Below are 24,020 nucleotides of genomic sequence, written 5' to 3'. Positions count from 1 at the left end.
TGCCTTAGTGAATAATGAACTAGATCAGAACTGGGCTGCCTGTGTAAATACTGCCTTAGTGAATAATGAACTAGATCAGAACTGGGCTGCCTGTGTAAATACTGCCTTAGTGAATAATGAACTAGATCAGAACTGGGCTGCCTGTGTAAATACTGCCTTAGTGAATAATGAACTAGATCAGAACTGGGCTGCCTGTGTAAATACTGCCTTAGTGAATAATGAACTAGATCAGAACTGGGCTGCCTGTGTAAATAATGCCTTAATGAATAATGAACTAGATCAGAACTGGGCTGCCTGTGTAAATACTGCCTTAGTGAATAATGAACTAGATCAGAACTGGGCTGCCTGTGTAAATACTGTCTTAGTGAATAATGAACTAGAACAGAACTGGGCTGCCTGTGTAAATACTGCCTTAGTGAATAATGAACTAGATCAGAACTGGGCTGCCTGTGTAAATACTGCCTTAATGAATAATGAACTAGATCAGAACGGGGCTGCCTGTGTAAATACTGCCTTAGTGAATAATGAACTAGATCAGGACTGGGCTGCCTGTGTAAATACTGCCTTAGTGAATAATGAACTAGATCAGAACTGGGCTGCCTGTGTAAATACTGCCTTAGTGAATAATGAACTAGATCAGAACTGGGCTGCCTGTGTAAATACTGCCTTAGTGAATAATGAACTAGATCAGAACTGGGCTGCCTGTGTAAATACTGCCTTAGTGAATAATGAACTAGATCAGAACTGGGCTGCCTGTGTAAATACTGCCTTAGTGAATAATGAACTAGATCAGAACTGGGCTGCCTGTGTAAATACTGCCTTAGTGAATAATGAACTAGATCAGAACTGGGCTGCCTGTGTAAATACTGCCTTAGTGAATAATGAACTAGATCAGAACTGGGCTGCCTGTGTAAATACTGCCTTAGTGAATAATGAACTAGATCAGAACTGGGCTGCCTGTGTAAATACTGCCTTAGTGAATAATGAACTAGATCAGAACTGGGCTGCCTGTGTAAATACTGCCTTAGTGAATAATGAACTAGATCAGAACTGGGCTGCCTGTGTAAATACTGCCTTAAATAATGAACTAGATCAGAACTGGGCTGCCTGTGTAAATACTGCCTTAGTGAATAATGAACTAGATCAGAACTGGGCTGCCTGTGTAAATAATGCCTTAATGAATAATGAACTAGATCAGAACTGGGCTGCCTGTGTAAATACTGCCTTAGTGAATAATGAACTAGATCAGAACTGGGCTGCCTGTGTAAATACTGTCTTAGTGAATAATGAACTAGATCAGAATGGAGCTGCCTGTGTAAATACTGCCTTAGTGAATAATGAACTAGATCAGAACTGGGCTGCCTGTGTAAATACTGCCTTAATGAATAATGAACTAGATCAGAACGGGGCTGCCTGTGTAAATACTGCCTTAGTGAATAATGAACTAGATCAGGACTGGGCTGCCTGTGTAAATACTGCCTTAGTGAATAATGAACTAGATCAGAACTGGGCTGCCTGTGTAAATACTGCCTTAATGAATAATGAACTAGATCAGAACGGGGCTGCCTGTGTAAATACTGCCTTAGTGAATAATGAACTAGATCAGGACTGGGCTGCCTGTGTAAATACTGCCTTAGTGAATAATGAACTAGATCAGAACTGGGCTGCCTGTGTAAATACTGCCTTAGTGAATAATGAACTAGATCAGAACTGGGCTGCCTGTGTAAATACTGCCTTAGTGAATAATGAACTAGATCAGAACTGGGCTGCCTGTGTAAATACTGCCTTAGTGAATAATGAACTAGATCAGAACTGGGCTGCCTGTGTAAATACTGCCTTAGTGAATAATGAACTAGATCAGAACTGGGCTGCCTGTGTAAATACTGCCTTAGTGAATAATGAACTAGATCAGAACTGGGCTGCCTGTGTAAATACTGCCTTAGTGAATAATGAACTAGATCAGAACTGGGCTGCCTGTGTAAATACTGCCTTAATGAATAATGAACTGATCACTGCCTGAAATCAGAATAATGAACTAGATCAGAACTGGGCTGCCTGTGTAAATACTGCCTTAGTGAATAATGAACTAGATCAGAACTGGGCTGCCTGTGTAAATACTGCCTTAGTGAATAATGAACTAGATCAGAACTGGGCTGCCTGTGTAAATACTGCCTTAGTGAATAATGAACTAGATCAGAACTGGGCTGCCTGTGTAAATACTGCCTTAGTGAATAATGAACTAGATCAGAACTGGGCTGCCTGTGTAAATACTGCCTTAGTGAATAATGAACTAGATCAGAACTGGGCTGCCTGTGTAAATACTGCCTTAGTGAATAATGAACTAGATCAGAACTGGGCTGCCTGTGTAAATACTGCCTTAGTGAATAATGAACTAGATCAGAACTGGGCTGCCTGTGTAAATACTGCCTTAGTGAATAATGAACTAGATCAGAACTGGGCTGCCTGTGTAAATACTGCCTTAGTGAATAATGAACTAGATCAGAACTGGGCTGCCTGTGTAAATACTGCCTTAGTGAATAATGAACTAGATCAGAACTGGTGAATAATGAACTGATCCTGTGTAAATACTGCCTTAGTGAATAATGAACTAGATCAGAACTGGGCTGCCTGTGTAAATACTGCCTTAGTGAATAATGAACTAGATCAGAACTGGGCTGCCTGTGTAAATACTGCCTTAGTGAATAATGAACTAGATCAGAACTGGGCTGCCTGTGTAAATACTGCCTTAGTGAATAATGAACTAGATCAGAACTGGGCTGCCTGTGTAAATACTGCCTTAGTGAATAATGAACTAGATCAGAACTGGGCTGCCTGTGTAAATACTGCCTTAGTGAATAATGAACTAGATCAGAACTGGGCTGCCTGTGTAAATACTGCCTTAGTGAATAATGAACTAGATCAGAACTGGGCTGCCTGTGTAAATACTGCCTTAGTGAATAATGAACTAGATCAGAACTGGGCTGCCTGTGTAAATACTGCCTTAGTGAATAATGAACTAGATCAGAACTGGGCTGCCTGTGTAAATACTGCCTTAGTGAATAATGAACTAGATCAGAACTGGGCTGCCTGTGTAAATACTGCCTTAGTGAATAATGAACTAGATCAGGACTGGGCTGCCTGTGTAAATACTGCCTTAGTGAATAATGAACTAGATCAGAACTGGGCTGCCTGTGTAAATACTGCCTTAGTGAATAATGAACTAGATCAGAACTGGGCTGCCTGTGTAAATACTGCCTTAGTGAATAATGAACTAGATCAGAACTGGGCTGCCTGTGTAAATACTGCCTTAGTGAATAATGAACTAGATCAGAACTGGGCTGCCTGTGTAAATACTGCCTTAGTGAATAATGAACTAGATCAGAACTGGGCTGCCTGTGTAAATACTGCCTTAGTGAATAATGAACTAATCAGAACTGGGCTGCCTGTGTAAATACTGCCTTAGTGAATAATGAACTAGATCAGAACTGGGCTGCCTGTGTAAATAATGCCTTAGTGAATAATGAACTAGATCAGAACTGGGCTGCCTGTGTAAATACTGCCTTAGTGAATAATGAACTTGATCAGAACTGGGCTGCCTGTGTAAATACTGCCTTAGTGAATAATGAACTTGATCAGAACTGGGCTGCCTGTGTAAATACTGCCTTAGTGAATAATGAACTAGATCAGAACTAGATACTGCCTTAGTGAATAATGAACTAGATCAGAACTGGGCTGCCTATGTAAATACTGCCTTAGTGAGTAATGAACTAGAACAGAACTGGGCTGCCTGTGTAAATACTGCCTTAGTGAATAATGAACTAGATCAGAACTGGACTACCTGTGTAAATACTACCTTAGTGAATAATGAACTAGATCAGAACTGGGCTGCCTGTGTAAATACTGCCTTAGTGAATAATGAACTTGATCAGAACTGGGCTGCCTGTGTAAATACAGCCTTAGTGAATAATGAACTAGATCAGAACTGGGCTGCCTGTGTAAATACTGCCTTAGTGAATAATGAACTAGATCAGAACGGGGCTGCCTGTGTAAATACAGACCACAAAGGAAATAATGAAGTGGTTTGGTGTTATCCCAGGCTCCATTCCAAACCCTCAACACACCCTCCCTCTCCCCTCAATTAAATGAAGTGGACCCTCTGATTACGTATGATGACATCTGACCAGGTTCCACTTGCAGGGCAAAGGGCGAGGAAGGAAGGAAGGAATTCTTCCCAGAAATTGGTCACTCGTTTGTCCCTCAACGACTGTTTTCAGCCACCGGTAGCTTGTGGGTGCTTTATATGCGCTTCAGTCAATTATGAGTGCATGTCTACTGATATTACATATATAATTATTAATATACGCCTACTGTATGATAGCTAGTCAATTATTTATCTAACTAACGTTAGCCTTCCTAGCTGGAACTTCTGAAGAAGCTAACCAAACAAAAACATCATTACTTTACGAGATGTGTTTATGCGTTAGTAGCACAATTTCAGTCAATCAACAAATCAACCAATCATCATCCAACAAATCAACCAATCCTCCATCATCAATCAATCAACCAATCATCCATCATCAACCAATCATCCATAATCAATCAACCAATCATCCATAATCAATCAACCAATCATCCATCATCAATCAATCAACCAATCATCATCCATCATCAATCAATCAACCAATCATCCATCATCAATCAACCAATCTACCAATCATCCATCATCAATCAACCATCATCAATCAACCAATCAACCAATCATCCATCATCAATCAATCAATAAACCAATCAGCCATCATCAATCAACCAATCTACCAATCATCAATCAGTCAATCAACCAATCAGCCATCATCAATCAGTCAATCAACCAATCGACCAATCATCCATCATCAATCAGTCAATCAATGAATTAAACCAGATACCTCACTCCTCTGCTAGTCTAAACAGGATGATAGAGGACAGATAGTCAAGTTATTATTGTGTAAAATGAAAACACCTTAACTTAATCAAATATTTGAAAAAGAGTATTGAATAGGGCCCTTTATTTGAGGCAGTCAAAGTGGTGTACCTACTACCTACTACCATACCCCATTCAAAATCCTTCTTCAACCCATAAGAGTCTCAGCTCTGTCTACGCTATATGAAATAGTTTTAAGAAGGTCATACCAAGGATCATTTTGCTATTTGGCTTTGAATTTTATGACCCCTTATTAAAGTATCAACAAAAATTTCAAAAATAATATTTGATGAAAAAATATTTTTGTCCGGCCTGCTATTAGCCAATACAAACACATTGAATAACAGATTCACAACATTAAACGACAGAGTCCCCCCCCAAAAAAATCTAAAGGAAGTTTGTTGTGAAGTGTCAAATTAAAATCAAATCAAATGTATTTATAAAGCCCTTTTTATATCAGCAGATGTCTCAAAGTGCTGTACAGAAACCCAGCCTAAAACACCAAACAGCAAGCAATGCAGGTGTAGACGCAAGGTGGCTGGGAACTCCCTAGAAAGGCCAGAACCTAGGAAGAAACCTAGAGAGGAACCAGGGGGCTGTCCAGTACTCCTTATTTTTGGCACTAAACAGTCTCCATATATGAGGGAAAGGGGGATACCTCGTCAGTTGCACAACTGAATACCTTCAACTGAAATGTGTCTTCCACATTTGTTTTATTTGAACCTTCATTTAACTAGGCAAGTCAATTAAGAACAAATTCTTATTTACAATGACGGCCTACCCTGGCCAAACCTGGACAACACTGGGCCGTATCCTATCTAAATCTCCCTATGGTACTCCCAATGACGGCCTACCCTGGCCAAACCTGGACAACGCTGGGCCGTATCCTATCTAAATCTCCCTATGGTACTCCCAATGACGGCCTACCCTGGCCAAACCTGGACAACGCTGGGCCGTATCCTATCTAAATCTCCCTATGGTACTCCCAATGACGGCCTACCCTGGCCAAACCTGGACAACGCTGGGCCAATTGTGCACCACACTATGGGACTCCCAATCACAGCCAAATGTGCTACAGCCTGGATTCGAACCAGGGACTGCAGTGACGCCTCTTGCACTGAGATGCAGTGCCTTAGACCGCTGCACCACTCAGGAGCCCCACCCCTCTGAATCAGAGAGGTAAGGGGGGCTGCCTTAATCCCAGAGAACAGTGGGTTAACTGCCTTGCTCAGGGGAACAGTGGGTTAACTGCCTTGCTCAGGGTAACAGTGGGTTAACTGCCTTGCTCAGGGTAACAGTGGGTTAACTGCCTTGCTCAGGGTAACAGTGGGTTAACTGCCTTGCTCAGGGTAACAGTGGGTTAACTGCCTTGCTCAGGGGAACAGTGGGTTAACTGCCTTGCTCAGGGGAACAGTGGGTTAACTGCCTTGCTCAGGGAACAGTGGGTTAACTGCCTTGCTCAGGGGAACAGTGGGTTAATTGCCTTGCTCAGGGGAACAGTGGGTTAACTGCCTTGTTCAGGGGAACAGTGGGTTAACTGTCTTGTTCAGGGGAACAGTGGGTTAACTGCCTTGCTCAGGGGAACAGTGGGTTACTGCCTTGCTCAGGGGAACAGTGGGTTAACTGCCTTGCTCAGGGGAACAGTGGGTTACTGCCTTGCTCAGGGGAACAGTGGGTTAATGCCTTGCTCAGGGGAACAGTGGGTTAACTGCCTTGCTCAGGGGAACAGTGGGTTAACTGCCTTGCTCAGGGTAACAGTGGGTTAACTGCCTTGCTCAGTGGAACAGTGGGTTAACTGTCTTGTTCAGGGGAACAGCGGGTTAACTGCCTTGCTCAGGTTAACAGTGGGTTAGCTGCCTTGCTCAGGGGAACAGTGGGTTAACTGCCTTGCTCAGGGGAACAGTGGGTTAACTGCCTTGCTCAGGGTAACAGTAGGTTAACTGCCTTGCTCAGGGTAACAGTGGGTTAACTGCCTTGCTCAGGGGAACAGTGGGTTAACTGCCTTGCTCAGGGGAACAGTGGGTTAACTGCCTTGCTCAGGGGAACAGTGGGTTAACTGCCTTGCTCAGGGGAACAGTGGGTTAACTGCCTTGCTCAGGGGAACAGTGGGTTACTGCCTTGCTAAGGGGAACAGTGGGTTAACTGCCTTGCTCAGGGGAACAGTTGGTTACTGCCTTGCTCAGGGGAGCAGTGGGTTACTGCCTTGCTCAGGGGAACAGTGGGTTAACTGCCTTACTCAGGGTAACAGTGGGTTAACTGCCTTGCTCAGGGTAACAGTGGGTTAACTGCCTTGCTCAGGGGAACAGTGGGTTAACTGCCTTGCTCAGGGGAACAGTGGGTTAACTGCCTTGCTCAGGGTAACAGTGGGTTACTGCCTTGCTCAGGGGAGCAGTGGGTTACTGCCTTGCTCAGGGGAACAGTGGGTTAACTGCCTTGCTCAGGGGAACAGTGGGTTAACTGCCTTGCTCAGGGGAACAGTGGGTTAACTGCCTTGCTCAGGGGAACAGTGGGTTAACTGCCTTGCTCAGGGTAACAGTGGGTTACTGCCTTGCTCAGGGGAGCAGTGGGTTACTGCCTTGCTCAGGGAACAGTGGGTTAACTGCCTTGCTCAGGGGAACAGTGGGTTAACTGCCTTGCTCAGGGGAACAGTGGGTTAACTGCCTTGCTCAGGGGAACAGTGGGTTAACTGTCTTGTTCAGGGGAACAGTGGGTTAACTGCCTTGTTCAGGGGATCAGTGGGTTAACTGCCTTGTTCAGGGGAACAGTGGGTTAACTGCCTTGTTCAGGGGAACAGTGGGTTAACTGCCTTGTTCAGGGGAACAGTGGGTTAACTGCCTTGCTCAGGGGAACAGTGGGTTAACTGTCTTGTTCAGGGGAACAGTGGGTTAACTGCCTTGTTAAGGGGAACAGTGGGTTAACTGCCTTGTTCAGGGGCAGAACAACATATTTTTACCTTGTCTGCTCTGGGATTAGATCCAGCAACCTTTCCAGTACTTCTATTCATTTTCCCGACAGTTACAGGGGACTTTCAGACTAGTCTTGTGAGGTAGGTGGGCGTCCTAGAGCAAAACAGGTAAATACAATCAATAGATAAAAATACAGATATCTTAAATTGACGGAGTTTTATGTAAATGTTTTTATTATGCAAATTGTGTTCCTTATGGTTTGTCCACTCAGTGTTGATGTGTCCCCTTGTGGTCTTGTGTGTTTTCTGACCACATCCATACATAGTGTGGGCGTGATGATGTTCTCCGACGTCAGTCAATGACAGCTGGCTGTCGAAAGCCCGAGACACACAGAGAGAGAGAACTGTCAGTATACGGTAGTAGTTACTATCCTTCCGATTGAACACCGTACATTCATTTGGCTTGGCGAACAATCTCACGAATCAGCGACACACAAGAGGCGCTGTAACTCTGTCCGTGACCCGAGCCCAGGCCATGGACGAACAGGCAGGGCCCGGGGTTTTCTTCAACAACAACTCTATCTTATCGGGCGGTGGGAAAGGACTGCTACCGGAGGGCGACGCAGCGGAGGCAGCCAGGTCACCGTACAGTATCCCGGGGATCCTACACTTCCTGCAACACGAATGGGCCCGCTTCGACGTGGAGAAGGTGCAATGGGAGTTGCAACGCGCCGAATTACAGGTGAATAACTTTGATATTTTGTATATTCACTTTTTTGAAAGGCTGTTTTTGGTGAAATGGCAGGTTTGTCCAATGGTCTTATCAGGATAGCTACATAGCTATTCAATGCATAAATGGGATTGTTTTAGTTAGCATTAGCTAGCGTGCATTGTCTGGTTGGTTAGCACATGCTAAGTAGCCATTCTGTCTTGACAAGCTACTAGTTAGTTAATTAGTTGAGTCGTGAGGACAACTCTAGCTTGTCTAGCTGCATGTAGTTAGTTCTGGATGAGGTGTAATTTACTTGCTATTTTAGTTATTTTTCAAAGACTTGCTATTGTTAGTTAGCTAATCTGTTGTGTCTAGTGCCTTAAAATTGGATGTTTATTTGAGTAGCAAACTCACTAGCAGGTTAGTAACTGGCATCTGGCATGGCAAAGCTGATGAAACCTCCCAAGAGTGACTAACCAGGTAGTCGGCTAACTAATGTTATAGCAACAATCTAGCAAACCAACTGGTTAGCGAGTCAATCTGCTCCCTCTGCTGTTGTCTTGGAAAATACAGGCATTGAAGCTGCTGAAACCTGTGATGGTATAAAGTTAATAACGTATTACATTGCCTGTACCTGAGTGATGCTACTCCCCAATGAACACACTCCACACATTTATACAGTGGCCATCTGAAGATGGAGGAAGGACAGAACAATCTGTAGGGGCGGCAGGGTAGCCTAGTGGTTAGAGCGTTGGACTAGTGACCGGAAGGTTGCAAGTTCAAACCCCCGAGCCGACAAGGTACAAATCTGTCGTTCTGCCCCTGAACGGGCAGTTAACCACTGTTCCTAGGCCGTCATTGAAAATAAGAATTTGTTCTTAACTGACTTGCCTGGTTAAATAAAGGTAAAAAAAAAGGGGGACACAGACGTTTCCTGTGTAATGGGTTTTCCTCCTTCCTGCCCCCCGACATCTTTTCCCCCTTCCTGCCCCCCGACATCTTTTCCTCCTTCCTGCCCCCCGACATCTTTTCCCCCTTCCTGCCCCTGACATCTTTTCCCCCTTCCTGCCCCCCCGACATTTTTTCCCCCTTCCTGCCCCGACATCTTTTCCTCCTTCCTGCCCCCCGACATCTTTCCTCCTTCCTGCCCCTGACATCCTTTCCCCTTCCTGCCCCTGACATCTTTTCCCCCTTCCTGCCCCTGACATCTTTCCCCCTTCCTGCCCCCCGACATCTTTTCCTCCTTCCTGCCCCCCGACATCTTTTCCCCCTTCCTGCCCCTGACATCTTTTCCCCCTTCCTGCCCCCCGACATTTTTTCCCCCTTCCTGCCCCCGACATCTTTTCCTCCTTCCTGCCCCCGACATCTTTTCCTCCTTCCTGCCCCTGACATCCTTTCCCCCTTCCTGCCCCCCGACATCTTTTCCTCCTTCCTGCCCCCCGACATCTTTTCCTCCTTCCTGCCCCCCGACATCTTTTCCCCCTTCCTGCCCCCCGACATCTTTCCCCCTTCCTGCCCCCCGACATCTTTTCCTCCTTCCTGCCCCCCGACATCTTTTCCTCCTTCCTGCCCCCGACATCTTTTCCTCCTTCCTGCCCCTGACATCTTTTCCCCCTTCCTGCCCCCCGACATCTTTTCCTCCTTCCTGCCCCCCGACATCTTTTCCCCCTTCCTGCCCCTGACATCTTTTCCCCCTTCCTGCCCCCCGACATTTTTCCCCCTTCCTGCCCCCGACATCTTTCCTCCTTCCTGCCCCCCGACATCTTTTCCTCCTTCCTGCCCCCCGACATCTTTTCCTCCTTCCTGCCCCTGACATCTTTCCCCCTTCCTGCCCCCCGACATCTTTTCCCCCTTCCTGCCCCCCGACATCTTTTCCCCCTTCCTGCCCCCCACGACATCTTTTCCTCCTTCCTGCCCCTGACATCTTTTCCTCCTTCCTGCCCCCGACATCTTTTCCTCCTTCCTGCCCCCGACATCTTTTCCTCCTTCCTGCCCCTGACATCTTTTCCCCCTTCCTGCCCCCCGACATCTTTTCCCCCTTCCTGCCCCTGACATCTTTTCTTCCTTCCTGCCCCCCGACATCTTTTCCCCCTTCCTGCCCCCCGACATCTTTTCCCCCTTCCTGCCCCGACATCTTTTCCCCCTTCCTGCCCCTGACATCTTTTCCTCCTTCCTGCCCCCGACATCCTTTCCCCCCTTCCTGCCCCTGACATCCTTTCCCCTTCCTGCCCCTGACATCCTTTCCCCCTTCCTGCCCCCGACATCTTTCCCCCTTCCTGCCCCCGACATCTTTTCCTCCTTCCTGCCCCCCGACATCTTTTCCTCCTTCCTGCCCCCCGACATCTTTTCCTCCTTCCTGCCCCCCGACATCTTTTCCCCCTTCCTGCCCCCCCGACATCTTTCCCCCTTCCTGCCCCCCGACATCTTTTTAACCTTCCTGCCCCAGACATCTTTTCCTCCTTCCTGCCCCCGACATCTTTTCTCCTTCCTGCCCCCCGACATCTTTTCCTCCTTCCTGCCCCCGACATCTTTTCCCCCTTCCTGCCCCCGAACATCTTTTCCCTTCCTGCCCCCGACATCTTTAACCCCTTCCTTCAGCCCCTGACATCTTTTCCTCCTTCCTGCCCCGACATCTTTTCCTCCTTCCTGCCCCTGACATCTTTTCCCCCTTCCTGCCCCCGACATCTTTTCCCCCTTCCTGCCCCCCGACATCTTTTCCCCCTTCCTGCCCCTGACATCTTTTCCCCCTTCCTGCCCCAGACATCTTTTCCTCCTTCCTGCCCCCCGACATCTTTTCCCCCTTCCTGCCCCTGACATCTTTTCCTCCTTCCTGCCCCCCGACATCTTTTCCCCCTTCCTGCCCCTGACATCTTTTCCCCTTCCTGCCCCCGACATCTTTTCCCCCTTCCTGCCCCTGACATCTTTTCCTCCTTCCTGCCCCCCGACATCTTTTCCTCCTTCCTGCCCCTGACATCTTTTCCCCCTTCCTGCCCCCGACATCTTTTCCCCTTCCTGCCCCGACATCTTTCCCCCTTCCTGCCCCAGACATCTTTTCCTCCTTCCTGCCCCCCGACATCTTTCCCCCTTCCTGCCCCAGACATCTTTTCCTCCTTCCTGCCCCCCGACATCTTTTCCCCCTTCCTGCCCCTGACATCTTTCCTCCTTCCTGCCCCTGACTTCCTGCCCCTGACATCTTTTCCCCCTTCCTGCCCCCCGACATCTTTTCCCCCTTCCTGCCCCCCGACATCTTTCCCCCTTCCTGCCCCAGACATCTTTTCCTCCTTCCTGCCCCCCGACATCTTTTCCCCCTTCCTGCCCCTGACATCTTTTCCTCCTTCCTGCCCCCGACATCTTTTCCCCCTTCCTGCCCCAGACATCTTTTCCTCCTTCCTGCCCCCGACATCTTTTCCCCCTTCCTGCCCCTGACATCTTTTCCTCCTTCCTGCCCCCCGACATCTTTTCCCCCTTCCTGCCCCTGACATCTTTTCCCCCTTCCTGCCCCCCGACATCTTTTCCTCCTTCCTGCCCCCCGACATCTTTTCCTCCTTCCTGCCCCTGACATCTTTTCCCCCTTCCTGCCCCCCGACATCTTTTCCTCCTTCCTGCCCCCAACATCCTGAGTTCAGTTGTCATTGTTATGCTCTGAACAAGGCTCAGCTGGCACTAAGGACATACGCTCATGGACACACTGTTGTTTTGCAGCAGGCGCCAGGGATGGCGCCGGAGGAGGTGGCTGCCATTTTACGGGATGCTAACCAATTGTTCTATTGTGTAATGTGCTTTGACGTTATTTGTAACTTATTTTGTACATAATGTTGCTGCCACCGTCTCTTATAACCGAAAAGAGCTTCTGGGAATCAGAACAGAGATTACTCACCTCAAACTAGATGAAGGTTTTTTCTTTAACGAGTTGGACGTGAAGGATTTACTTGAGGATTTACCTTTGCCTGAGGTAGAGTATCTCATGACAAGATGTAGACCACACTATTGACCGCATTGTTTTCATCTATATTTTTCATATCTGTCTATTTACCACCACAGACCGATGCTGGCACTAAGACGGCACTAAGACGGCACTCAACCAACTCTATAAGGCCATAAGCAAACAAGAAAATGCTCATCCAGAGACGGCGCTCCTAGTGGCCGGGGACTTTAATGCAGGGAACCTTAAATACGTTTTACCTCATTTCTACCAGCATGTTAAATGTGCAACCAAAAAAACTCTAGACCACCTTTGCTCCACACAGAGACGCATACAAAGCTCTCCCTTGCCCTCCATTTGGCAAATCTGCCGCAGCGCCAGACGGATTACCGGAAGTGTACTCCGAGCATTTGCCGACCAACTGGCAAGTGTGTCTATTGACATTTTTAACCTGTCTCTGAGTCTCTAATACCAACATGTTTCAAGCAGACCACCATAGTCCCTCTGCCAGGACAACAACCTCTCCCTCAACGTGATCAAGACAAAGGAGATAATCACGTTCTACAGGAAACGCGGGCCGAACAGGCCCCCATTAACATCGACGGGGCTGTAGTGGAGCGGGCCGAACGGGCCCCCATTAACATCGACTGGGCTGTAGTGGAGCGGGCCGAACGGGCCCCCATTAACATCGATGGGGCTGTAGTGGAGCGGGCCGAACGGGCCTCCATTAACATCGACGGGGCTGTAGTGGAGCGGGCCGAACCGGCCCCCATTAACATCGACGGGGCTGTAGTGTAGCGGGCCGAACAGTCCCCCATTAACATCGACGGGGCTGTAGTGGAGCGGGCCGAACCGGCCCCCATTAACATCGACGGGGCTGTAGTGGAGCGGGTCGAGAGTTTCAAGTTCCTTGGTGTCCGCATCACCGATGTTGTTGATCCGATTTAGGAAAAAAGGGCATTCAAACATCTTGCTGTAATTTTTACGCATTCTCCACATTAACCCCTAGGAAACATACATTTTAGGAAGAGTCTTATTGGTTCCAAACCGATTCCATTTAAGAATGATGGAGGCCACTGTGTTCCTTGGGACCTTCAATGCTGCAGAAATGTTTTGGTACCATTTCCCAGATCTGTGCCTTGACACAATCCTGTCTCGGAGCTCTACGGAAAATTCCTTCTACCTCGTTACTTGGTTTTGTTGTGACATGCACTGTCGACTGTGGGACCTTATATAGACAGGTGTGTGCCTTTCCAAATCATGTCACATCAATATAATTTACCTTAGGGGATTTCAACCAAGTTGAAGAAACATCTCAAGGATGATCAATAGAAACAGGATGCACCTGAGCTCAATTTTGAGTCTCATAGCAAAGGGTCTGAATTTACTTTTTTATTTGTAATTAATTGACCAAAAATTCAAACTGTTTTCACTGTCATTATGGGGTATTGTGTGTAGCTTAATGAGGAAAATGTTTTATTGAATCCATTTTAGAATACGGCTGTAACATAACAAAATGTGGAACAAGTCTAGGTCTGAATACTTTCCGAAGGCCCTGTAGGTTGATAGGTTATCGTTTCTTCTTACCTGGTTGTAAGAAACTAGTGAATCCACATGATCCCAGTGTGACATCATTACCGAGTCATCAACTCTCTATCACCGCTTAGCCGGTGGAGGTTTGGATGATCCATCTTTCACAGGCCTTAGTTATCTACTGGCATGGTGGATGATCTGTCTTCACAGGAGTCGATGCTAATGCTAGGCCATAGTTATCTACTGGCATGGTGGATGATCTGTCTTCACAGGAGTCGATGCTAATGCTAGGCCATAGTTATCTACTGGCATGGTGGATGATCTGTCTTCACAGGAGTCGATGCTAATGCTAGGCCATAGTTATCTACTGGCATGGTGGATGATCTGTCTTCACAGGAGTCGATGCTAATGCTAGGCCATAGTTATCTACTGGCATGGTGGATGATCTGTCTTCACAGGAGTCGATGCTAATGCTAGGCCATAGTTATCTACTGGCATGGTGGATGATCTGTCTTCACAGGAGTCGATGCTAATGCTAGGCCATAGTTATCTACTGGCATGGTGGATGATCTGTCTTCACAGGAGTCGATGCTAATGCTAGGCCATAGTTATCTACTGGCATGGTGGATGATCTGTCTTCACAGGAGTCGATGCTAATGCTAGGCCATAGTTATCTACTGGCATGGTGGATGATCTGTCTTCACAGGAGTCGATGCTAATGCTAGGCCATAGTTATCTACTGGCATGGTGGATGATCTGTCTTCACAGGAGTCGATGCTAATGCTAGGCCATAGTTATCTACTGGCATGGTGGATGATCTGTCTTCACAGGAGTCGATGCTAATGCTAGGCCATAGTTATCTACTGGCATGGTGGATGATCTGTCTTCACAGGAGTCGATGCTAATGCTAGGCCATAGTTATCTACTGGCATGGTGGATGATCTGTCTTCACAGGAGTCGATGCTAATGCTAGGCCATAGTTATCTACTGGCATGGTGGATGATCTGTCTTCACAGGAGTCGATGCTAATGCTAGGCCATAGTTATCTACTGGCATGGTGGATGATCTGTCTTCACAGGAGTCGATGCTAATGCTAGGCCATAGTTATCTACTGGCATGGTGGATGATCTGTCTTCACAGGAGTCGATGCTAATGCTAGGTTAGTTATCTACTGGCATGTTGGATGATCTGTCTTCACAGGAGTCGATGCTAATGCTAGGCCATAGTTATCTACTGGCATGGTGGATGATCTGTCTTCACAGGAGTCGATGCTAATGCTAGGCCATAGTTATCTACTGGCATGGTGGATGATCTGTCTTCACAGGAGTCGATGCTAATGCTAGGCCATAGTTATCTACTGGCATGGTGGATGATCTGTCTTCACAGGAGTCGATGCTAATGCTAGGCCATAGTTATCTACTGGCATGGTGGATGATCTGTCTTCACAGGAGTCGATGCTAATGCTAGGCCATAGTTATCTACTGGCATGGTGGATGATCTGTCTTCACAGGAGTCGATGCTAATGCTAGGCCATAGTTATCTACTGGCATGGTGGATGATCTGTCTTCACAGGAGTCGATGCTAATGCTAGGCCATAGTTATCTACTGGCATGGTGGATGATCTGTCTTCACAGGAGTCGATGCTAATGCTAGGCCATAGTTATCTACTGGCATGGTGGATGATCTGTCTTCACAGGAGTCGATGCTAATGCTAGGCCATAGTTATCTACTGGCATGGTGGATGATCTGTCTTCACAGGAGTCGATGCTAATGCTAGGCCATAGTTATCTACTGGCATGGTGGATGATCTGTCTTCACAGGAGTCGATGCTAATGCTAGGCCATAGTTATCTACTGGCATGGTGGATGATCTGTCTTCACAGGAGTCGATGCTAATGCTAGGCCATAGTTATCTACTGGCATGGTGGATGATCTGTCTTCACAGGAGTCGATGCTAATGCTAGGCCATAGTTATCTACTGGCATGGTGGATGATCTGTCTTCACAGGAGTCGATGCTAATGCTAGGCCATAGTTATCTACTGGCATGGTGGATGATCTGTCTTCACAGGAGTCGATGCTAATGCTAGGCCATAGTTATCTACTGGCATGGTGGATGATCTGTCTTCACAGGAGTCGATGCTAATGCTAGGCCATAGTTATCTACTGGCATGGTGGATGATCTGTCTTCACAGGAGTCGATGCTAATGCTAGGCCATAGTTATCTACTGGCATGGTGGATGATCTGTCTTCACAGGAGTCGATGCTAATGCTAGGCCATAGTTATCTACTGGCATGGTGGATGATCTGTCTTCACAGGAGTCGATGCTAATGCTAGGCCATAGTTATCTACTGGCATGGTGGTGCCAGCTGCCACATTAAAGAACACCAACAATATGAAGAGACTTGCTTGGGCCAAGATTCTTCAAAGTAGCCACCCTTTGTCTTGATGACAGATTTGTACACTCTTGGTATTCTCTCAACCAACTTCATGGGGAATGCTTTTCCATTTTTTTGGCTGCTTTTTCTTCACTCTGAGGTCCAACTCATTCCAAACCATCTCAATTGGGTTGAGGTCGGGTGATTGCGGAGGCCTGGACATCTGATGTAGCACTCCATCACTCTCCTTCTTGGTCAAATAGCCCTTACACAGCCTGGAGGTGTGTTGGGTCATTGTCCTGTTGAAAAACTAATGATAGTCCCACAGCCTGGAGGTGTGTTGTGTCATTGTCCTGTTGAAAGAAATGATAGTCCCACTAAGCCCAAACCAGATGGGATGGTGTATCACTTCAGAATGCTGTGGTAGCCATGCTGGTTGTGTGCCTTGAATTCTAAATAAATCACACAGTTTCACCAGCAAAGCACCATTACACCTCCTCCATGCTTCACGGTGTGAACCACACACGCAGAGATAATCCGTTCAGCTACTCTGCGTCTCACAAAGACACAGAGGTTGGAACCAAAAATATCAAATTTCCACCGGTCTAATGTCCATTGATCGTGTTTCTTTGCCCAAGCAAGTCACTTCTTATTATTGGTGTCCTTTAGTAGGGATTTCTTTGCAGTAATTTGACCATGAAGGCCTGATTCACGCAGTCTCCTCTAAACATTTTGAGATGTGTCTGTTACTTGATCTCTGAAGCAATTAATTCTGGTTCTTCCTTTCCTGTGGCGGTCCTCATAAGAGCCAGTTTCATCATAGCGCTTGATGGTTTTTGCGACTGCACTTGAAGAAACTTTCAAAGTTCTTGGAGTTTTCCTTATTGACTGACCTTCATGTCTTAAAATAATGGACTGTCGTTTCTCTTTGCTTATTTGAGCTGTTCTTACAATAATATGGACTTGGTCTTTTACCAAATAGGGCTATTTTCTGTATACCACCTCTACCTTGTCACAACACAACAGATTGGCTCAAATGCATTAAGAAGGAAAGAAATTCCACAAATTCACTTTTAACAAGGCACACCTGTTAATTGAAATGCATTCCAGGTGACTACCTCATGAAGCTGGTTGAGAGAATGCCAAAAGTATGCAAAGGGTGGTTACATTGAAGAATCTCAAATATCAAATTTTGATTTAACACTTTTTTTTGGTTACTGCTTGATTCTAATTGTGTTATTTCATAGTTTTGATGTCTTTACTACTATTCTACAATGTAGAAAATAGTAAAAATAAAGAAAAACCCATGAAGTAGGTGATTACAAACTTTTGACCAGTACTGTACATGTACTGTACATGCCCTGATCATATTGTGCAACAGCTAATGAAGCATGTGAGACTGCAGATCAATCTTCACCTGGAGGGGAAGCAGCAGCTCCTCTGTGCTTGTGGAAAACACTGCCTATATTGGCATTTCTCACACATAATGTTCAAATCATCTAGAAGCAACTTTTTTTCAGCTTCAAAATCAATTTTAGATACTTTTGGATGATGTCACATGGCCTTTTATTGTCCCCGGCGCAAGTTGCACCTGTGTAATGATCATGCTGTTTAATGGGCTTCTTGATATGTCACACCTGTCAGGTGGATGGCTTATTTTGGCAAATGAGAAATGCTCACGAACAGGGATGGAAACAAATCTGTGAACAAAACTGGAGAGAAATAAGCTTTTTGTCCATATGGAACATTTTTATATATATTATTTTAGCTCCTGAAACATGGAACCAAAACTATGTTTTTAGTTTTGTTCAGTGTGGCTACCTACCTACCCCTCTACCTACACCTACCCCTTCCTCACCGCTTAATAACCCCTCAAGCTCTGGCCTAATGCAACTGCTTTACCTCAGTGGACTGAGAGACCCTTATCCTCTGGCCTGATGCAACTGCTTTACCTCAGTGGACTGAGAGACCCTTATCCTCTGGCCTGATGCAACTGCTTTACCTCAGTGGACTGAGAGACCCTTATCCTCTGGCCTGACGCAACTGCTTTACCTCAGTGGACTGAGAGACCCTTATCCTCTGGCCTGACGCAACTGCTTTACCTCAGTGGACTGAGAGACCCTTATCCTCTGGCCTGATGCAACTGCTTTACCTCAGTGGACTGAGAGACCCTTATCCTCTGGCCTGATGCAACTGCTTTACCTCAGTGGACTGAGAGACCCTTATCCTCTGGCCTGATGCAACTGCTTTAACTCAGTGGACTGAGAGACCCTTATCCTCTGGCCTAATGCAACTGCTTTACCTCAGTGGACTGAGAGACCCTTATCCTCTGGCCTGATGCAACTGCTTTACCTCAGTGGACTGAGAGACCCTTATCCTCTGGCCTAATGCAACTGCTTTACCTCAGTGGACTGAGAGACCCTTATCCTCTGGCCTGATGCAACTGCTTTACCTCAGTGGACTGAGAGACCCTTATCCTCTGGCCTGACGCAACTGCTTTACCTCAGTGGACTGAGAGACCCTTATCCTCTGGCCTGACGCAACTGCTTTACCTCAGTGGACTGAGAGACCCTTATCCTCTGGCCTGATGCAACTGCTTTACCTCAGTGGACTGAGAGACCCTTATCCTCTGGCCTGATGCAACTGCTTTAACTCAGTGGACTGAGAGACCCTTATCCTCTGGCCTGATGCAACTGCTTTACCTCAGTGGACTGAGAGACCCTTATCCTCTGGCCTGATGCAACTGCTTTACCTCAGTGGACTGAGAGACCCTTATCCTCTGGCCTGATGCAACTGCTTTACCTCAGTGGACTGAGAGACCCTTATCCTCTGGCCTAATGCAACTGCTTTACCTCAGTGGACTGAGAGACCCTTATCCTCTGGCCTAATGCAACTGCTTTACCTCAGTGGACTGAGAGACCCTTATCCTCTGGCCTGACGCAACTGCTTTACCTCAGTGGACTGAGAGACCCTTATCCTCTGGCCTGACGCAACTGCTTTACCTCAGTGGACTGAGAGACCCTTATCCTCTGGCCTGATGCAACTGCTTTACCTCAGTGGACTGAGAGACCCTTATCCTCTGGCCTGATGCAACTGCTTTACCTCAGTGGACTGAGAGACCCTTATCCTCTGGCCTAATGCAACTGCTTTACCTCAGTGGACTGAGAGACCCTTATCCTCTGGCGTAATGCAACTGCTTTACCTCAGTGGACTGAGAGACCCTTATCCTCTGGCCTGACGCAACTGCTTTACCTCAGTGGACTGAGAGACCCTTATCCTCTGGCCTAATGCAACTGCTTTACCTCAGTGGACTGAGAGACCCTTATCCTCTGGCCTGAACAAGCAGTCAGTCAGCCAGTGAGGACTTTGTTGTTAACGTTGTTAATAAAACGCTTCCTGTTTTAAAAAATGATAAAAATGATGGCCCATTTAAAAAATGGATGGACTGCATGGACTGAGACAGGAGAGAGAGTTATGGCCCCTGAGTTGTACCTGGCTGTAAATGTTTAGTCTCTCCTGCTCTGTGGTAGGACTGGAAGGGTATTGTTCTGTGTAGTCTCATATAGGTAGCTACATGTGTTCTAAGTAGGTAGAGACAATGTGTACCTCTGACTCCCTCAACACCTTATTCATATAAGAAAACACAGACCCATCCAATATAGGCTCTCGCTACGCACAGTATTGAACACAAAGAACCTGGCTGGCTGACTGGATGGATGGCTGACTGGATGGATGGATGGATGGCTGGCTGGCTGACTGGATGGATGGCTAGCTGACTGGATGGCTAGCTGACTGGCTGGCTGACTGGGTGGCTGGCTGACTGGATGTCTAGCTGACTGGATTGCTAGCTGGCTGACTGGATGGCTGACTGGCTAGCTGACTGGCTAGCTGACTGGATGGCTGACTGGATGGCTGACTGGCTGACTGGATGGATGGCTGGATGGATGGCTGACTGACTGACTGACTGGATGGATGGATGGCTGACTGGATGGCTAGCTGACTGGATGGATGGCTGGATTGCTAGCTGACTGGATTGCTAGCTGGATAGTTAGCTGACTGGATGGCTAGCTGGATGATTGGTAGCTGACTGGATGGCTAGCTGGATGATGGCTAGCCATCCAGTCAGCTAGCCATCCAGCTCTGGTTTCTCATCGTTGTGACTCACAAGGCTCTGGTCTCATCGTTGTGACTCACAAGGCTCTGGTCTCATCGTTGTGACTCACAAGGCTCTGGTCTCTCATCGTTGTGACTCACAAGGCTCTGGTCTCTCATCGCTGTGTGCTTGTAAACAAACCCCACGTGATTGGGGACTATATCAAATCAAGCTTTATTTATACAGCCCATTTCAGACATGGAATGCAACACAATGTGCTTTCAGGAAAAAAAACGATGAAATTAAAAGCTGAAATATTTACTACACAACAAACAAGATAAAAAAAGCAAAAGAATGACACCCTGAATGACTGAAAAGCATTTCAAGATCTCTTAAATATGTCCACAGTTTCAGCCCCCCTCAGGTTCTCTGGCAGGCTATTCCAGAGGGTGGGGGCATAGTAACTAAAGGCTGTCTTTCCATGCCTCTTGGTCCTAGGCTTTGGGATAGTTAAAACGCTGTCTCTCCATACCTCTTGGTCCCAGGCTTTGGGATAGTTAAAAGGCTGTCTCTCCATGCCTCTTGGTCCTAGGCTTTGGGATAGTTAAAACGCTGTCTCTCCGTGCCTCTTGGTCCTAGGCTTTTGGGATAGTTAAAAGGCTGTCTCTCCATACCTCTTGGTCCCAGGCTTTGGGATAGTTAAAAGGCTGTCTCTCCATGCCTCTTGGTCCCAGGCTTTGGGATAGTTAAAACGCTGTCTCTCCATACCTCTTGGTCCTAGGCTTTGGGATAGTTAAAACGCTGTCTCTCTGTGCCTCTTGGTCCCAGGCTTTGGGATAGTTAAAACGCTGTCTCTCCGTGCCTCTTGGTCCCAGGCTTTGGGATAGTTAAAACGCTGTCTCTCCGTGCCTCTTGGTCCCAGGCTTTGGGATAGTTAAAAGGCTGTCTCTCCGTGCCTCTTGGTCCTAGGCTTTGGGATAGTTAAAACGCTGTCTCTCCGTGCCTCTTGGTCCCAGGCTTTGGGATAGTTAAAACGCTGTCTCTCCGTGCCTCTTGGTCCCAGGCTTTGGGATAGTTAAAACGCTGTCTCTCCGTGCCTCTTGGTCCTAGGCTTTGGGATAGTTAAAAGGCTGTCTCTCCGTGCCTCTTGGTCCTAGGCTTTGGGATAGTTAAAAGGCTGTCTCTCCATGCCTCTTGGTCCTAGGCATTGGGATAGTTAAAAGGCTGTCTCTCCATGCCTCTTGGTCCCAGGCTTTGGGATAGTTAAAACGCTGTCTCTCCGTCCCTCTTGGTCCTAGGCTTTGGGATAGTTAAAAGGCTGTCTCTCCGTGCCTCTTGGTCCTAGGCTTTGGGATAGTTAAAAGGCTGTCTCTCCGTGCCTCTTGGTCCTAGGCTTTGGGATAGTTAAAAGGCTGTCTCTCCGTGCCTCTTGGTCCTAGCCTTTGGGATAGTTAAAACGCTGTCTCTCCGTGCCTCTTGGTCCTAGGCTTTGGGATAGTTAAAACGCTGTCTCTCCGTGCCTCTTGGTCCTAGGCTTTGGGATAGTTAAAACGCTGTCTCTCCGTGCCTCTTGGTCCTAGCCTTTGGGATAGTTAAAACGCTCTCTCTCCGTGCCTCTTGGTCCTAGGCTTTGGGATAGTTAAAACGCTGTCTCTCCGTGCCTCTTGGTCCTAGCCTTTGGGATAGTTAAAACGCTGTCACTCCGTGCCTCTTGGTCCTAGGCTTTGGGATAGTTAAAACGCTGTCTCTCCATGCCTCTTGGTCCTAGGCTTTGGGATAGTTAAAACGCTGTCTCTCCGTGCCTCTTGGTCCCAGGCTTTGGGATAGTTAAAACGCTGTCTCTCCGTGCCTCTTGGTCCTAGCCTTTGGGATAGTTAAAACGCTCTCTCTCCGTGCCTCTTGGTCCTAGGCTTTGGGATAGTTAAAACGCTGTCTCTCCGTGCCTCTTGGTCCTAGCCTTTGGGATAGTTAAAACGCTGTCACTCCGTGCCTCTTGGTCCTAGGCTTTGGGATAGTTAAAACGCTGTCTCTCCATGCCTCTTGGTCCTAGGCTTTGGGATAGTTAAACGCTGTCTCTCCGTGCCTCTTGGTCCCAGGCTTTGGGATAGTTAAAACGCTGTCTCTCCGTGCCTCTTGGTCCTAGCCTTTGGGATAGTTAAAACGCTGTCACTCCGTGCCTCTTGGTCCTAGGCTTTGGGATTAAAACGCTGTCTCTCCATGCCTCTTGGTCCTAGGCTTTGGGATAGTTAAAACGCTGTCTCTCCATGCCTCTTGGTCCTAGGCTTTGGGATAGTTAAAACGCTGTCTCTCCATGCCTCTTGGTCCCAGGCTTTGGGATTTTTGGTCCTTTACCACTTTACCTAAGGCTGTCTCTGTGTTGGCTCTAGGATCATTAACCACTAAGGCTGTCTCTGTGTTGTGGTGGGTATGAAAACCAATTTTTCAAAAATACAGTTCACACTTAAATGATTTGGCTGTGTGAACACCAATTTCTCCAGAAGTTTGATTCAGAATGGAAGGCTGGAGATTGAAGAAAGATGCTAAGAGCTTTTCTTACAGAAGGTGTTTCACCATAGCAGTTTTTAGTGAGGTGGGGAAAGTGCCCGTGAACAGGGAGGGATTAACAATAGCTTGAACTTCTTCAGATATGCAATTAAAAAGAGTTTTGAAGAAGGTGGTGGGGATAGGATTGAGGAGGCAGGTAGAGGGCTTAGGTTGTGATATCACTTTCCTGAGTATGTCTGTGTCAACCATTGAAATAAATCCACAGTGCCTTTGTGTGGTAGGCTAGGGCTCATATCATCAAACTTCTCATCAGGTCTTGACTGATACCCAGCCTTGTGTTGGTTGTCTTATCTCTGAAATATGCCACAAACTTCCATGTGGAGGAACATTCACAGGTTTGAGAGGGTATGATTTATCAGGCCATCAATGTTGGAGAAGAGCACTCTCAAATTATTCTGATTTACTAGTGATCAAGTACGAAAAACGAGCCCATCTGGCATTTCTAATTGCCATACAGTCAAAAGTTTTAGAACGCCTTTTCATTCAAGGGTTTTTCTTTATTTTCACTATTTTCTACATTGTAGAATAATAGTGAAGACGACATCAAAACTATGAAATAACACATATGGAATCATGTAGTAACCAAAAAAAATCTAAATGTATTTTATATTTGAGATTCTTCAAAGTAGCCACCCTTCAAATGCCAACCGAATTATCTCCCAAGAGAGTCCTCGTTGGTTATTGTCACAGCCGTGTATATCCCCCCTCAAGCTGATACCACGACGGCCCTCAAGGAACTTCACTGGACTTTATGCAAACTGGAAACCAGATGTTATGAGACTGCATTTATTGTACCTGGGTATTTTAACAAAGCAACTTTGAGAACAAGACTACCTAAATTCATATTGACTGTAGCACTCTCGCCGGTAAAACACTGGATCACTGCTCATATAACTTCCGCGATGCATACAAGGCCCTGCCTTCCTTTCGGCATATCTGACCACGATTCCATTTTGC

The 24,020-nt window shown here is 46.8% G+C and overlaps 1 protein-coding gene across 1 annotated transcript in view; it reads left to right on the top strand.

The window, feature by feature from the left end:
- The first annotated feature begins 8,255 nt into the window (after window positions 1–8,255).
- Window positions 8,256–24,020, top strand: part of LOC135529396 (striatin-like) — a 33,508-nt gene continuing 17,743 nt past the window's right edge. The window contains exon 1 of the mRNA XM_064958164.1: window positions 8,256–8,604. Within this exon, the coding sequence (XP_064814236.1) occupies window positions 8,398–8,604 (207 nt within the window). The 5' untranslated portion in view covers window positions 8,256–8,397. The remainder of the gene's footprint in view (window positions 8,605–24,020) is intronic.

The sequence above is a fragment of the Oncorhynchus masou genome, unplaced genomic scaffold (assembly GCF_036934945.1).
Source record: "Oncorhynchus masou masou isolate Uvic2021 unplaced genomic scaffold, UVic_Omas_1.1 unplaced_scaffold_1159, whole genome shotgun sequence".
NCBI lineage: Eukaryota > Metazoa > Chordata > Actinopteri > Salmoniformes > Salmonidae > Oncorhynchus > Oncorhynchus masou.
Note: the sequence above shows the minus strand (reverse complement) of the source record. Positions and strands in the feature narration are given on the sequence as shown.